Source organism: Passer montanus, unplaced genomic scaffold (assembly GCF_014805655.1).
Source record: "Passer montanus isolate IOZ18808 unplaced genomic scaffold, ASM1480565v1 scaffold25, whole genome shotgun sequence".
NCBI lineage: Eukaryota > Metazoa > Chordata > Aves > Passeriformes > Passeridae > Passer > Passer montanus.
Window position 1 is genome coordinate 9,660,207 of NW_024367149.1, and position 12,701 is coordinate 9,672,907.

General features: G+C 39.9%; 1 protein-coding gene across 3 annotated transcripts in view; it reads left to right on the plus strand.

The window, feature by feature from the left end:
- HOOK1 (hook microtubule tethering protein 1) overlaps positions 1-9,035 on the plus strand; it is a 32,513-nt gene extending 23,478 nt beyond the window's left edge. For 2 of the 3 annotated variants that reach the window (XM_039711535.1, XM_039711533.1), the window contains exons 9-22: positions 335-501; positions 1,092-1,232; positions 2,329-2,530; positions 3,319-3,429; positions 3,717-3,804; positions 3,889-3,940; positions 4,344-4,484; positions 5,039-5,126; positions 5,449-5,483; positions 6,028-6,122; positions 6,509-6,609; positions 6,946-7,047; positions 7,723-7,791; positions 7,970-9,035. In XM_039711535.1, coding sequence (XP_039567469.1) covers positions 335-501; positions 1,092-1,232; positions 2,329-2,530; positions 3,319-3,429; positions 3,717-3,804; positions 3,889-3,940; positions 4,344-4,484; positions 5,039-5,126; positions 5,449-5,483; positions 6,028-6,122; positions 6,509-6,609; positions 6,946-7,047; positions 7,723-7,791; positions 7,970-8,128 — 1,551 coding nt within the window. In that variant the 3' untranslated portion in view covers positions 8,129-9,035. The remainder of the gene's footprint in view (positions 1-334; positions 502-1,091; positions 1,233-2,328; positions 2,531-3,318; positions 3,430-3,716; positions 3,805-3,888; positions 3,941-4,343; positions 4,485-5,038; positions 5,127-5,448; positions 5,484-6,027; positions 6,123-6,508; positions 6,610-6,945; positions 7,048-7,722; positions 7,792-7,969) is intronic. The other variant, XM_039711534.1, reaches the window with a different exon arrangement.
- The last annotated feature ends 3,666 nt before the right edge of the window (positions 9,036-12,701 follow it).

Consider the following 12,701-nt stretch of genomic DNA (forward strand, 5'->3'; position numbering starts at 1 on the left):
GGACACTTGTTGCAGCAGCACTCAGAGTTTTTTTTGTACGGCGTCCGTGGTGTTTTTAATGGAAGCAGCAGTTTCTCTCCATATCACTTTGTCTGCCTTTTTACCGTGGTTTCAGTTACAGAAATTTGTCTTTTTATTTAGAGGGACTTTTCCTGTAGTGCTTCATAACTGTCATACACTAAAGCATCTGTATGCTCAAGTGTGCTCTGTAAACTACATTCTAAAACTTCTAAACGCTCAGCCTTTTTCATAAACTAATTTGGTGATGTATTGCTGTCTTGCTTCAGTTCTTTGGACAGGTCTTACAGTGTTCATGCTGTTTTATCTGTGCTAGGTGGCTGCCCTCCAGGAAGAGAAAAACAGCTTGATGTCAGAAAATGAGATTATGAATGACAGACTAGAGCAATTAGATGACTCTCTTGATGATCCAAATACCATGGTTGCAAAAAAGTATTTTAGTGCACAGTTGCAGCTGGAACAATTGCAAGAAGAAAACTTCAGGTATGAAATAATTTCCCCCCAAAATCTCTCACTTGTCTAATGCACTCCGAAAATTTCTGGTATTCTTTGGGGCTTTTCCATCTCAATTTCTTTTGCATTAAAGCTGTCTAGTGCTGTATTAGCATATTTTAAAGGCAGTCCTTATATTTAAAAGGAAAAAGAATCTGTTACTTATTGTAAAATGTATCAGTTTGTAATTGCAGTAGCCCTCTAATACTTAGAAAAAGGGAAGAATGTGATGGAAGGCAAAAAAATGAGTGCTGATTTGTGTGTCAACAAATGAAAAGCTAAACCCCCCAACACCACCACCATGTCTCTGTACTGAACTGATTTCTTTCCTTCTTTAGTCTCCGTGATCCATATTGGGAAACAAAATCCCTTTTAATGCTATTCCTTGATACTGATGTGATAAATTTGCAGTGTGCAATGCATTATGATTTAACAGGTAGACAACAAAATGTTCCATGTCTATTGTAACATTAAATCAGTAGTTTTCCTTTTATCTTGTTTCTTTTTAGTAATTCTAGTACCAAATGAAACTGTGCAATAATGATGAGTTCCTAACAGAGGTACTGGTTTTGATCTGGTAGGCTTGAAACTGCAAAAGATGATTATCGTGTCCATTGTGAAGATCTAGAAAAGCAATTGATTGAGCTGCAGCATAGAAACAATGAACTGACCTCTCTGGCAGAAGAATCAAGAGCCTTGAAAGATGAAAATGACATTCTTAGGTATGTAGCAGAGACAGCTCCACACACACACATTAGGATTTAATGGCTAAATCCAAGGATTTGTACTTAACAAGATTTTTTTGAGGTGTTATTTCTGCAGATCTTACCTGAATGAGCTCTTTGCTAAGCAGAGGTGAAGTGCAGCCTTTAAGGGAAAGGCTCCATTGTTTGACAAGAATTACACATGGAATTTGTCTGTGAAGCAGAATTAATGACTACAGAATTTAAGCTTCTTCATATGGGACAGAAAGTGGAAGTTCTCATATAGAAAAACATATATGCACCTAGAATTTTCACCTAACTTCTGGTGTCAGCGTTCTAGGCCAGATTTAGGTTAGTGAGATCATTAACCAAATGAAGATGAAACACACAGTAACTTTCATGAGAATTCAGTGCAACATTCCAGCTTGTGTAAACTGTATTAAATACCAGACCACCCAGGAAATATCCAAAATAAATTGTGTTGTGAAAGCAGATCTGATATTCATAAAATAATATGAATCAAACATGGAAAGAAAAGTGGTTTCAGGTGTTTAACTTAGTGGTTATTAAATAGCATCTGAAACAAAACCTAGCTGTAGATTTTTTCCATTATTTTCTTGTACCAGCTTCTGGCGGGATATTAATGCAGATAATAAACACAGATATTAAAATTAATTTTAAAATTATGGTCCCAGTGTTTTCTTACCATGTAGATTTTTTTAAATGATCAGCTGACAGTTCTCACGTGTATGTGCCAGTGATAATTTTCACAGAGCAGTTATGTTCTAATTCTGAATCATACCCCAGTGAGAATATACAAGACACCAGTATTTTGAGGTGATTGTCTAGCACAGGATGTTGTGGTGCCACAGAATTCCTCAGGGATATTTGACCTACTAACCCTTGCTCATATTTCTGGCATGTGACTGTCAGTCTCACTTGAAGACTGGCTGATTTCAGTTTTTATAAGCAAGTTTGTGTCAATTATACACTTAAAAATAAAGCGGTGAAATGTAGCTGCTGCTAAGCATGTCACATCTCTCTTTGAAAATACTGTGTGTCAGCAGAGTTTGGGTTTTGTAACCTTTCCTTCTGGTTGCTGTTGATCCTCAAGGGCTACTGCAGACAAGGCAAGCAAGCTGGAGTCAACAGTGGAAGTGTATCGGAAGAAGCTGCAGGACCTGAATGATTTCCGCAGGCAGGTCAAGTCCCTGCAGGAGACCAACATGATGTACATGCACAACACTGTCAGCCTGGAGGATGAGCTCAGGAAAGCCAACGCAGCACGAGCCCAGCTGGAAACCTACAAGAAACAGGTAGTGCTGCACTTCTGTAACTGGGAACACCTTAACAACCCCGCATTGTCCTTTTGGAATTTCTGAGTTGTGAAAACTCCCTCATACCCTGCAGTTCCCTTGTGGGCTTCTTCCTGTTTGTTAAACTTGCAAACTTAACTGTAGTTGCCCTCTCAACTGATGTGAGAGTCCATAGTCTGCAGGCTTTTCTTCTTTACTCTGTCTGAGGTAATTTGTGTGCCTGGGAGAGGTTGTTCAGCTGTTACTGAGATTGTTTGTATGGAATCATAGAATGGTTTGGCTTGGAAGGGGACCTTGAAGATGATCTCATTCCACTGTCATGGGCAGAGACACACCTTCCACTATCCCAGATTGCTCCAAGCCCCATCCAACCTGAGCTTGAACACTTCCAGGGATGGGACAACCTTTGAAATCTGTGCCAGGGTCTCACCACCCTCACAGTAAAGAACTGTTCTCTTTCAGTTTGAACCCATTCCCCGTGTCCTGTCACTTCATTCTTATATGTTCATATTCTTACCATTCTTCATGAAAATTAAAAGTTTTATTTTAATTTCAGTAGGAATTGAGAAAGCGTTAAATAAAAAAAAAACCAAAAAAACCAAAATCAACCAACCAAAAATCAATATAATCCCTGAAAACACAGAGGCACCCATCCCATCTCTGCTTCCTTAACCTTGAGGAACCAACTGTTTTATTTCGGCTGAATTGGGCAGGAAGGATGTTTTAATGTAGCTTTTTAAAGTAGCATTTTGCAACATTCTTGTGCTAAATAATGCTTTTATAAAAAGGTCCAGGAGCTTCATAACAAACTGTCTGAAGAATCCAAAAGAGCTGATAAGCTGGCATTTGAAATGAAGCGTCTCGAAGAAAAATATGAAGCTTTAATGAAGGAAAAAGAGGTAAGTCCTTTTAAGAATTTGAGCACCTAAATCTCTCAGATCCTCTGCTTGAGGAGAGCCTTCCTGGAAGTAGTGCCTCCATAAGAATGAAGTTTAGTGCCCTGTGTGTGTGTATTCACATATAAAACAAAATACAGAATCATCGAATTGTGAAGGTTCGGAAATATCTCCAAGATCATCAAGACTGACCAAAAATTTGCATGTGTCATTATTACTTCTGACTAATGTTATTTGGACTTAAAAGTGGTGCAGCCTGAACTAACTCCATCTCCAATGTGTCTTGTTAGAGACTGATAGTGCAGTGTGATGCATTAAGAGAGACAAACGAGGAGCTCCGGTGTGCACAGATGCAGCAGGATCACCTGAGTCAAACAGGTACTGCTTTATCTTCAGAGACTCTTTTATTGGGATTACAGGTTTCTTTGAGTGTGCTAATTTAAACCCCTCATGTGATTTCAGGTGAAAAGAGCCATGAGAATCTTGCTGCTGAAATTCTACCAGTGGAATATAGGTGAGACCCAAAGGCTGAGGTTGTTTGGGATGTTCATATGTGGGGCATGACAATGCCTCTGTGAAAGTTGAGTGTTTACATCAACATGATTCTTTGTTCCCCTCCTTGCTTTACCTCCATATAGGCATACTAAAATTACTTTGCTTTTTTCTTAAAACCATATCAGATTGCTGTATGTAAGGCTGGGTTTGGAGTGGGAATTTAAAACTCTGCTCATATCTCTTAAAGTTTTCAAACATTTTCAGTTACCTTTTAATAACAAATTGCATTGTTACCCCAATTACATCATTAAGTACAGCCTGCTTAGCTCACTTTAATGTTGGGGGAGTGAACAGGACTATTGCCTCTTCCTCTTAGTCACCTTCTTAATTAAGAGTGACTTTTTTTGTTGTTTTTGCTTTAGGGAAATGTTTATTCGGCTGCAGCATGAAAATAAGATGCTCCTGCTGAAACAGGAGGGATCAGAAAATGAACGGATTGCAGAACTCCAGGAAGAGCTGGAGCAGAAGCACCGGACAGTGAACGAGCTGGAAACTGAGAAAAGGTGATGGGTGAAACTGCACCTTAAAATACACTAAAAAGTGATCTCTGGAGTTTTTAGGGTGACGTGTGCCTTGCATCTGTAGTGTAGGAACCTTTTCTTTCACCAGTGTAATTATAAATGAAGGATAAATGAAGCAAAGAAGAAGGAAGGTGGTTTAAATGTGGTAGATCTGTGTGTACCATACCCTGAAGGAAGTGTTGCTTACAGGACACTCCTTCACTCTGAGTTAGTGAATTGGTAGACCAAGAATGGATGTGAATGCTATTTCTAGAACTTCAGACTGTTAGACCATGAATTTTTCTATCAAAGAATGCTAAAAAATTTTACTAGAATAAGAAAATTAAAATGACAATAGGAATTTCATTACAAAATGTTCAGTAAAGCTCCATGTGTTTGTTTCTGCAGAAGTAGCAGTCAGACTAAAAGCATTTGAAATCAGTTTATTTGTGGCTTAAGTCATGCTGGGTAGACCCTCTGAGCAACTAATGAAACAGACAAATCTGTCTGTGAACTATTTATTTAGATGGGCAATAACTGTGTTTTTGTCCTAAAAGGCTCAATGAAGAGCGTATTGGAGGATTACAGCAGCAGATTGAAGATCTGCAAAAGACTTTACAGGAGCAGGGATCCAAGACTGAAGGAGTAAGTGAAACATTTTGCCAGTTTTGTTTAAAGTCCTGCAGTTTAGCATCAAGTCCTTTGTTTAGCATCTTATTTTTCAGTGTATCTGAAAAATACCTCCATATCAACTGCAGTTCAGTTGAAAAGCTCATGTGATTCCTTCTATGGAACTGTAACCCTTCTACTTTCCTTTCAAAGTCCCTGGCTTTATCACTCAGTGGATTTATTTGCTTTGGCTTATTTAGTTGTGCTGAGTATTCTTGGCTGATTTGTAAGAGCCCTTGAATGTTGCATGGTATGCAATACTGAAATACAACTGAATTTTAACTCTCTCCTTTCACAGTCCAGCAACCTGAAGCAGAAATTGGCAGCACACATGTAAGTAAGGCCCATGCATCCACAATAGCTTAATTACACTAAATAGCACACAGAAACTGCTTAAATCTTGGTAGGGATGTCTTGGTTTGTCTAAGCCACTGATTTGAGAATTTGAGAACTCTGTGCATAGAGTTAAATATTGGTGTCATAGTTTTGTTTACTGTGACCATGATGATCTTGTACCAGTACCACTTCACTGTCTCTTCATCACCACAAGCATTTTAACTGTTCTGATTCTATAACAGACTGCTAAAACCATCACTCCAAGTGTATTCTACTCCTCTGAAATATTTCCAGTCCTTTCAGCAGATGTAGTTCTTCCTAAGGTGATGCCGGAGGGGCTTAATTGTTAATTTTCCTAGTTTTAACTAAAGGAGGAATAACTCAAAAGTGACAATTTTTATGATATTAATATTTCTATTCAAACCCTGAAGAAATGCTAAAAATAGTTATTTAAATACTTCTGTCATGAAGGTAAAGCTTCCAGCTGTTAAACCTGGAATTATTTGTGAGCTTAATCCTTAGCCCAACTTTTCATTCACAGGGAAAAGTTGAATGAGGTTCATGATGAGTTACAGAAGAAAGAGGCTGATCTTGCAGAGCTCCAGCCTGATGACAGTCAGAACCGTGAGTTGTTTTGTGGGTTTTGGTTTTTTATTTTGGTATTTTTTAATAAGACTGTGTTAAGTTTCTTCTGAAATGATTCCCATATCCACTGGCTTATGGGATAGCTGTCTGGATGAGGCTTTCTGCTGCAGCTTATCTTTCAATCTGAACTGGGGGGCCTGGAGGGGTTTGTGTGTGGTGGTGAGCAGGATCCTGTGGGGGGTGAGGTTTGTTGAACAGTGCTCTGCAAAACAGGACAGCTGAAACAAAAATAAAAACTTAAACCTTCTAAACTTAAACTTTTAGCTTCTACATTGTTCTATATTTGAGGGGTGGTGAAGTCAAGAGAACACAGAAGCCCTGAGAGTACCATGTCTGTTTTTATTTTGTGTGTCTTTGTTGATAATTTCTGTAAACAGCCCAGAAGATTGGAGAGCTGGAAGCAGCTTTACGAAAAAAAGATGAGGATATGAAAGCAATGGAAGAAAGATATAAAATGTACCTTGAAAAAGCAAGAAATGTGAGTGGCATGTTTCTGAACATATGCATTCCTCCCTCATAAATTGTTAAATACATTGAGTGTGTGTCCCCCTCCCAATTAAAAGCAGTAGCTGCAAGTTTCATTTTTAGTCAGATTGTTCAATTGATTGCAGTCTGTTAAGTCTGAGAGAATAAATAGGGTTTAGGCTGAGCATGAGGTGCAGTAGGGATTCCTTTGTCCCCTTTGCTCTCTGTTGTACAGGGAAACAGCCTGACCAGTGCCCAGCCTGTTCTCACATTCCTCCTTTGAGCAGATGAGATGCAGAGCTGTTGAGAATCAAACTGACTTGCAATGCTCTTGTTTTGCCTTGCCCAGGTGATAAAAACCTTAGACCCCAAGCTAAATCCAGCATCAGCAGAAATTATGTTGCTCAGAAAACAGATACTGGAAAAAGACAGAAGAATTGAAGCACTAGAGGTAAAAATTTTGCATATATTTAAAAATAACTTCTAACATAATCTGTGTCTGATATGAGGCATTAAAGATGTTGTTTCCTAGTGATTCAGTAAAATCTGCCTGGCTGAAATTCTGAAAGAATTGTTGACAGTAGTCCAAGTATCAGAAAAAAATGGGGAAATGCATTGAGTTTCACAGCATTATTGATGGGACTGTTTGGAATAGTTGCCTGAGCAAATACAGAACTCCTCAGCATGATTCAGTAGGCTGATAGGTCTGACTGTAAATGCTGTGGCCTCACATTTCTTTTATGTATGAGTACAAGGGAAGTATATTATGTAATAGCAATTAGCCAGTCACTGGAGGTACATTCTTTTCAGGTGAAAAATTACTAAATTATTTATAGATTTTGTGATACACAGCAGACCTCTTGTGCATTTCCCCACACAAACCCTCAGAGTACATTTCCAAGTTCTGTTTGTGTTTCTAACTGCAGCTTGTGTAGTTTAGCCTCTTCTTAAAGCAGGCTGATATTTAACTCTCAGTTTTTTATGGAAGTATCTTTGTTTATACTTCTAGGCTTTGTAGTTATTTGGTGTATCGAAGCATTTCTGCTGTGTTTATTTCACTCAGTGGACTGCAGCAAGTTTAAGCAGATAAAATTTGTGTTTTAAACTGAGATTTGTGTCCTTGCAGAATGAATACAAAATAGCCAAGCTACGTGACTATGAGGAAAAGCTGATTGTAACTGCATGGTACAACAAGGTGGGTCAAAAATCCACTTTTTGAAACATCTTTTGCTACGCGTGCCAGTTAAATCTTAGTTTAACCTAAGAAATACAGCAGAAAAAATTCTGTATGTGTACTAAGCAAGCATGAGCGGGATGGATAACTTTTCTCCTCCTGTTTTTGCTGTTGTTGAAGCTGTTGTTTAACATTGCAGAGCCTGAGCCTGCAGAAGCTGGGCATGGAGGCCAGGCTGGTGGGCAGCAGCGGCGGCTGCGGGGCCGGGCCCGGCCGCTCCTTCCTGGCGCAGCAGCGTCACGTCACCAACACCAGGAGGAACCTCACTGTTAAAGTACCAGGGGCAACATCTGATTAAACACGAGGACATGGAGAAGACTCACATGCTAAAGTGTCCTTACATGTTTTATACCTTTCCACTTTACCTGCTTGATGAGAGAGGAGGTTAGAATGCTGGGCAGCTGCACATGACAACATCAGAACCTGTCAAGAAGAGATTAAGGTGATCAGCCAGAAGGTGGCATGCAGTTTTCCAAGTAGATTTAATAAATGCAGCATGTACAAGCACAACTGAAAAGATTTCTATTTGCCTTTAGATTATATTGTAAATATGAAATTTGGCACTATATATTTAAAACTTTATTTAAGTGGGTTTGGGCTAGAAGGTTGACTTTTATAATGGGAAGATGTTATGCAAAGGTGTACTTCACGAAACTGGCAATATTGGGCATTTTTGCTGGGCTCTCTGAAAACAGATCTAAAAGATTGGTAGCATCTTTTAAAAAATGCTTTTTTAGAATAGAAAGTACAATTTTAAAAGCAAGAAAGTACTTGTATTTAGAGAAGAAGAAAATTAAGGTGTGGTACCAGTTGTTATGTAACAGAAGACAGGATTTGTTTTATGAGAAGCAGAATTTCTTAAAGTTTATTAAAGAAAAAAAAAAAAGCTAAGCTTAAGTTGGTGCAATAATGCACTGAGAAAAACCTGTCTTTAAGATGTTGAATTCACTTAAGCCAAAAAAGCTTGTCTTTTCCTGGGTAAGAAAAAAGCTATTATACTAACTCAAAAGTCTGGGCTATATTTTAAAACTCTGGTATACTGCATTTATCTGCAGAAAGGGGGATTAGGTGGGAAGGAGCCCCATTTATTTCAACCTATTTATACAAGCCTGTGCATGGCAATTGCATTTCCTCTTTCTTAAATGTAGTTTCACTCAGCTCTTCTGAACTAACTGTGCTAGGCAGAGGAGTGAGAGATGGCTTTGGCAGTTACTGGCAGCAGAGCTTGTTTGTTGGCAGGGAGCAAAGTGCATAAACTGTAATAGTTTGATTGAAAATGAAATGAGGGTTGTTACCTGACATCTGTGTGCAGGAAGTTGCTGTCTTTCACAAAACTTGTGACTTTATTTCCCAAAAGTCTAACTCTTGTTTTGAATTGTAATTTTAGGAAAGGTGCTAATGTCTGTTCTTTACAAATGGTCTAGAAAATGTTTATTATACCCACAGTTAATTGCAGCAGCCCTTAATATGAAATGAATACACTTAATTTAACTGCTTGAGGGTGCTGTACCAGACCACCATGTAATATAAAATTCAGCTGCCTGTGAGAATGAAAACACTTTTGTGTTTTACCATTAAGGCCGTCTTTGATTTGAGAACAGGGTTCAATTTTGTAGAATTCTTAGGTTTTGAATTGTGACATTTGGGTAGTATGTCATTTTGCCTGCCCCTCACTGTAGCTTGTCCTTTGATTTCTTCCTTCCCCAACATCTTAAATCTTTAATTTGGCATTGTATGTCATGCCAGAGAAAAGGCAAGCATTCATTTTTGATACTTAGGGTTGCTTCTTAGTTGTGGTGGTTGTTTTACAGTGCTGTATGTATGAATAGGCATTCAACAGATTTCCCCCTTCAAAAGGCATTGTGTAAAAGCCAGGCTCGTGCTCAGCGTGGCATGAGCCACACATGTGGCTGTTGGAGAGCTGTCTGTGGTGGTGTTCTTCAGGACTCTGCTCCTTTGTACTACCTCGTGGGTTTTGAGGTCTTTTTTTGCTGCAGTGGTGTTAGTGGGGTTGCTGTTGTTAAGGTACAGTTGCATATTTAATCTGCCAGTGCTGTGGGTGGGAGGGAGGTGGTGGTGAGCAGGAGATTAAGGCTTAGCAAGATGCTTCCATTCCTAAAGTCTGGTATTTGGTGTGTTATAGTGAAATGTGGAGCTGTTTCTGATGGTGTTGAGTGGGTCTCTTAACCCTCGTTCTTTGCAGCATGGAAACTTTCATGGATGTCCTTCAAATACTCATGTAGTTGGTAGGCTTGATTTGTTGTACTTCTCCCAGTAGTGGAGCTGTGTCAGTAGTCTGTCAGGTGCTGAATAGTGACAAACTTGGAGCAAATGTCTTTGACTTACACTTCTCAAAACTGCAGACCCTGGGACCAAAAATAACTAAGAACCTCTCTATCATTTAATTGGAAGTTTGTCTTCTGACTAGTGATGGAAGAATTCAAGTCCTGAGCTACAGGTGGGGATCAGCCTTTTTCAGGGCACAGCTGTCCCCAGTAATCATGTTGGGGTTGCCAAAATGAATCTGGTTTTCAGGTATTGGATGAAATGTTGCTTATTTGGGACTTTTCCAAACTGTTAAGATTGAAGCCTGTGAATATCACTCAAGGGTTTCTTTGGGACTGAGAACCTGTTTAAAAGCAGCTGTTACACAACTAGTGAAACCTGGGTTCTGTCCTGTGAGCAAGGAACTGATGTGTGGCAATAAATCCTGGATTGTAAGCCATGGTGTTGTATTCACTTCAGCTCATCTGCCTGTGCAGGAAGGACCATTTTAGGTCAGGATCATTTTAGTGTTTGCTTCACCCATGTCAAACCAAAAAGCTGCTCAAAACACTGCTGTGTTTCAGCTGAGCTGTGTCCAACATGCAGCAGCAGAGCCCTGTCCCTCCATGTCCTTTGAGGCACCACAGCTGAGGCAGGAGGAACAGAGAGGCCCCTGGGCTCTCCTGAAAGGTGAATTTGGACCAGCACAGTTGAGAGCAGACTCAAATCTGAGGTGAAGCCACTGAATCCTGCTGAAGTTAAATGGCATTATTAGGAATTGAGCCAGTTTCCAGTAAAACGGGTAATATAGATCCAAAGAAACAAAAAATGTTCTGATTGACATATCATTTGTTAATTATTTTTATATAAGATTAATTACTATGGAAGAGAAGTGTTTTATAGCAATAATACAAAATATGGACTAGTAGGTTCTTTTTACTCAAGATGGGTCAGGCAGCAGTTTTGAGAAGATTCTTTTGCAACAACCTTATTATATAGTGGTTTAAGAAACATTCACTGGAAATAAATTTTCACCTGATTTTTTTGTTGAGTAAAAAATATATATATATGGGTATTCTATTTTCTATGATATACACTTACTTGGAAATAAGTAATATAAGCAATACTGATGTTCTATTTAGGTAGCCATAAATAGTTTAGAAATTAGAAAACGAAAACAATTGTTTAGGAGTTGGTAATGTCTAGTACAATAATTTTCTTACTTGTTTCTTTTTCCCCTTCCCCTAAGCTAAGGTTTTCAGTGTATCGGTGTCTACATCTTCTGTTTAAAACAAATGTAAACACTGTGTTACATAGAACTCGAAAAATTGCACTAATTTTTAAACTTTTGGTTTTATTTTTTTCTTTGGAAAAAAATCCTTTTATATTCACATAAAGATTTTTAAAATGAATTCTTCGGTGTCTTTATTCCAAGCCATGTATCTAATGGTCCCTAGATGCTGTTTCTGGGCAATGCAGAGCCTGGTTCTGTATTTTGGTACTTTTACACCACCTTGTTTCAGGACAGACTTGTATTGTCATGAGGGTATGGTTGTGATGGGTTGTGCTGCTCTCCTCTGCTGCTTCCAGCTCATTCCTCCCACCCAAAGCTGGTTCTGTCTGCTCAGCCCACAGGCTGAGAGCTGGGCCTTGTGAAGTGCAAGATGAAACCCCTCTGCAGATGGGCTGTGGAGTGACCCCAGTAATTATTGCTGCCCAGGTAGGTGAGGGTGTCTGCCTGTTCTCAGCCCCTCCTGAGAGGACACAGAGGATCAACTACAGCCCTAAATCACTGTTCTTGCTTTTATTGGGAAAAGAGAACTGGCTGCCCTGTCCAGCCTGCTGTGCAGGTGATTTATGTGCTCCATCCTGAGTCCCATTGCCAGCTCTCATTCCCTGAGCTCTACCCCAGCCCAGGAGTGCTGTTGGTGAAGGCTGGCAGCCTTCAGCCCTCTGGAGTGGAGATCTGAGGATGAGGAGCTGCGTTGATTGCCAGCGTGGAAGGGCCTGTCCCAGAAGGGATGAAGCCATTATGGAAGAACTGGTTTTCCTGCTTTCTGAGGCTGGACATAAAACCAAAAAACACTGACACCAAAGTGTGCAGGTGTGTGAGGGAGAAGGGAAGGGAAGAGGTGCTCAGCTGTGCAGGAAGCCCGAGCTGAGCTGCAGGATGTGTTCAGTCCTGAGCCTGTTTGCTTGCACCTTCTGGCAGCTCCTGAAGAGCCAAGCACTGCAGCAGGAGCTCTGTGTTCATGTGAAGGGTGTCCCTGAAGAATACAGGATTACAGCCCGGGGTGCAAAGGAAAGGAGGAGCTGAGGTCAGTCATGTGTGGGAGATGGTTTAGGTGGAGGGGGGCAAAATGTTCAAGAAGCCTTTGAAATGTATTCTTCTTTTGGAGTTTAACTGAGCAGAGGCCTATGGAGGGAGCTTTTGGATAGAGCAGCAGCTTGGGAAAGGAAATGGGAATCTGAGCAAAGCACGAGGAGGAAAAATGTACCACAAAGCAGTCAGATGACACCTGTGCACTGGAATTGTTTTGGGAGGAATAGCAGAAATAGCTCACTCAGCAGAAACTTAACCACTGTTCCCCAGTCAGTTCCAGGCA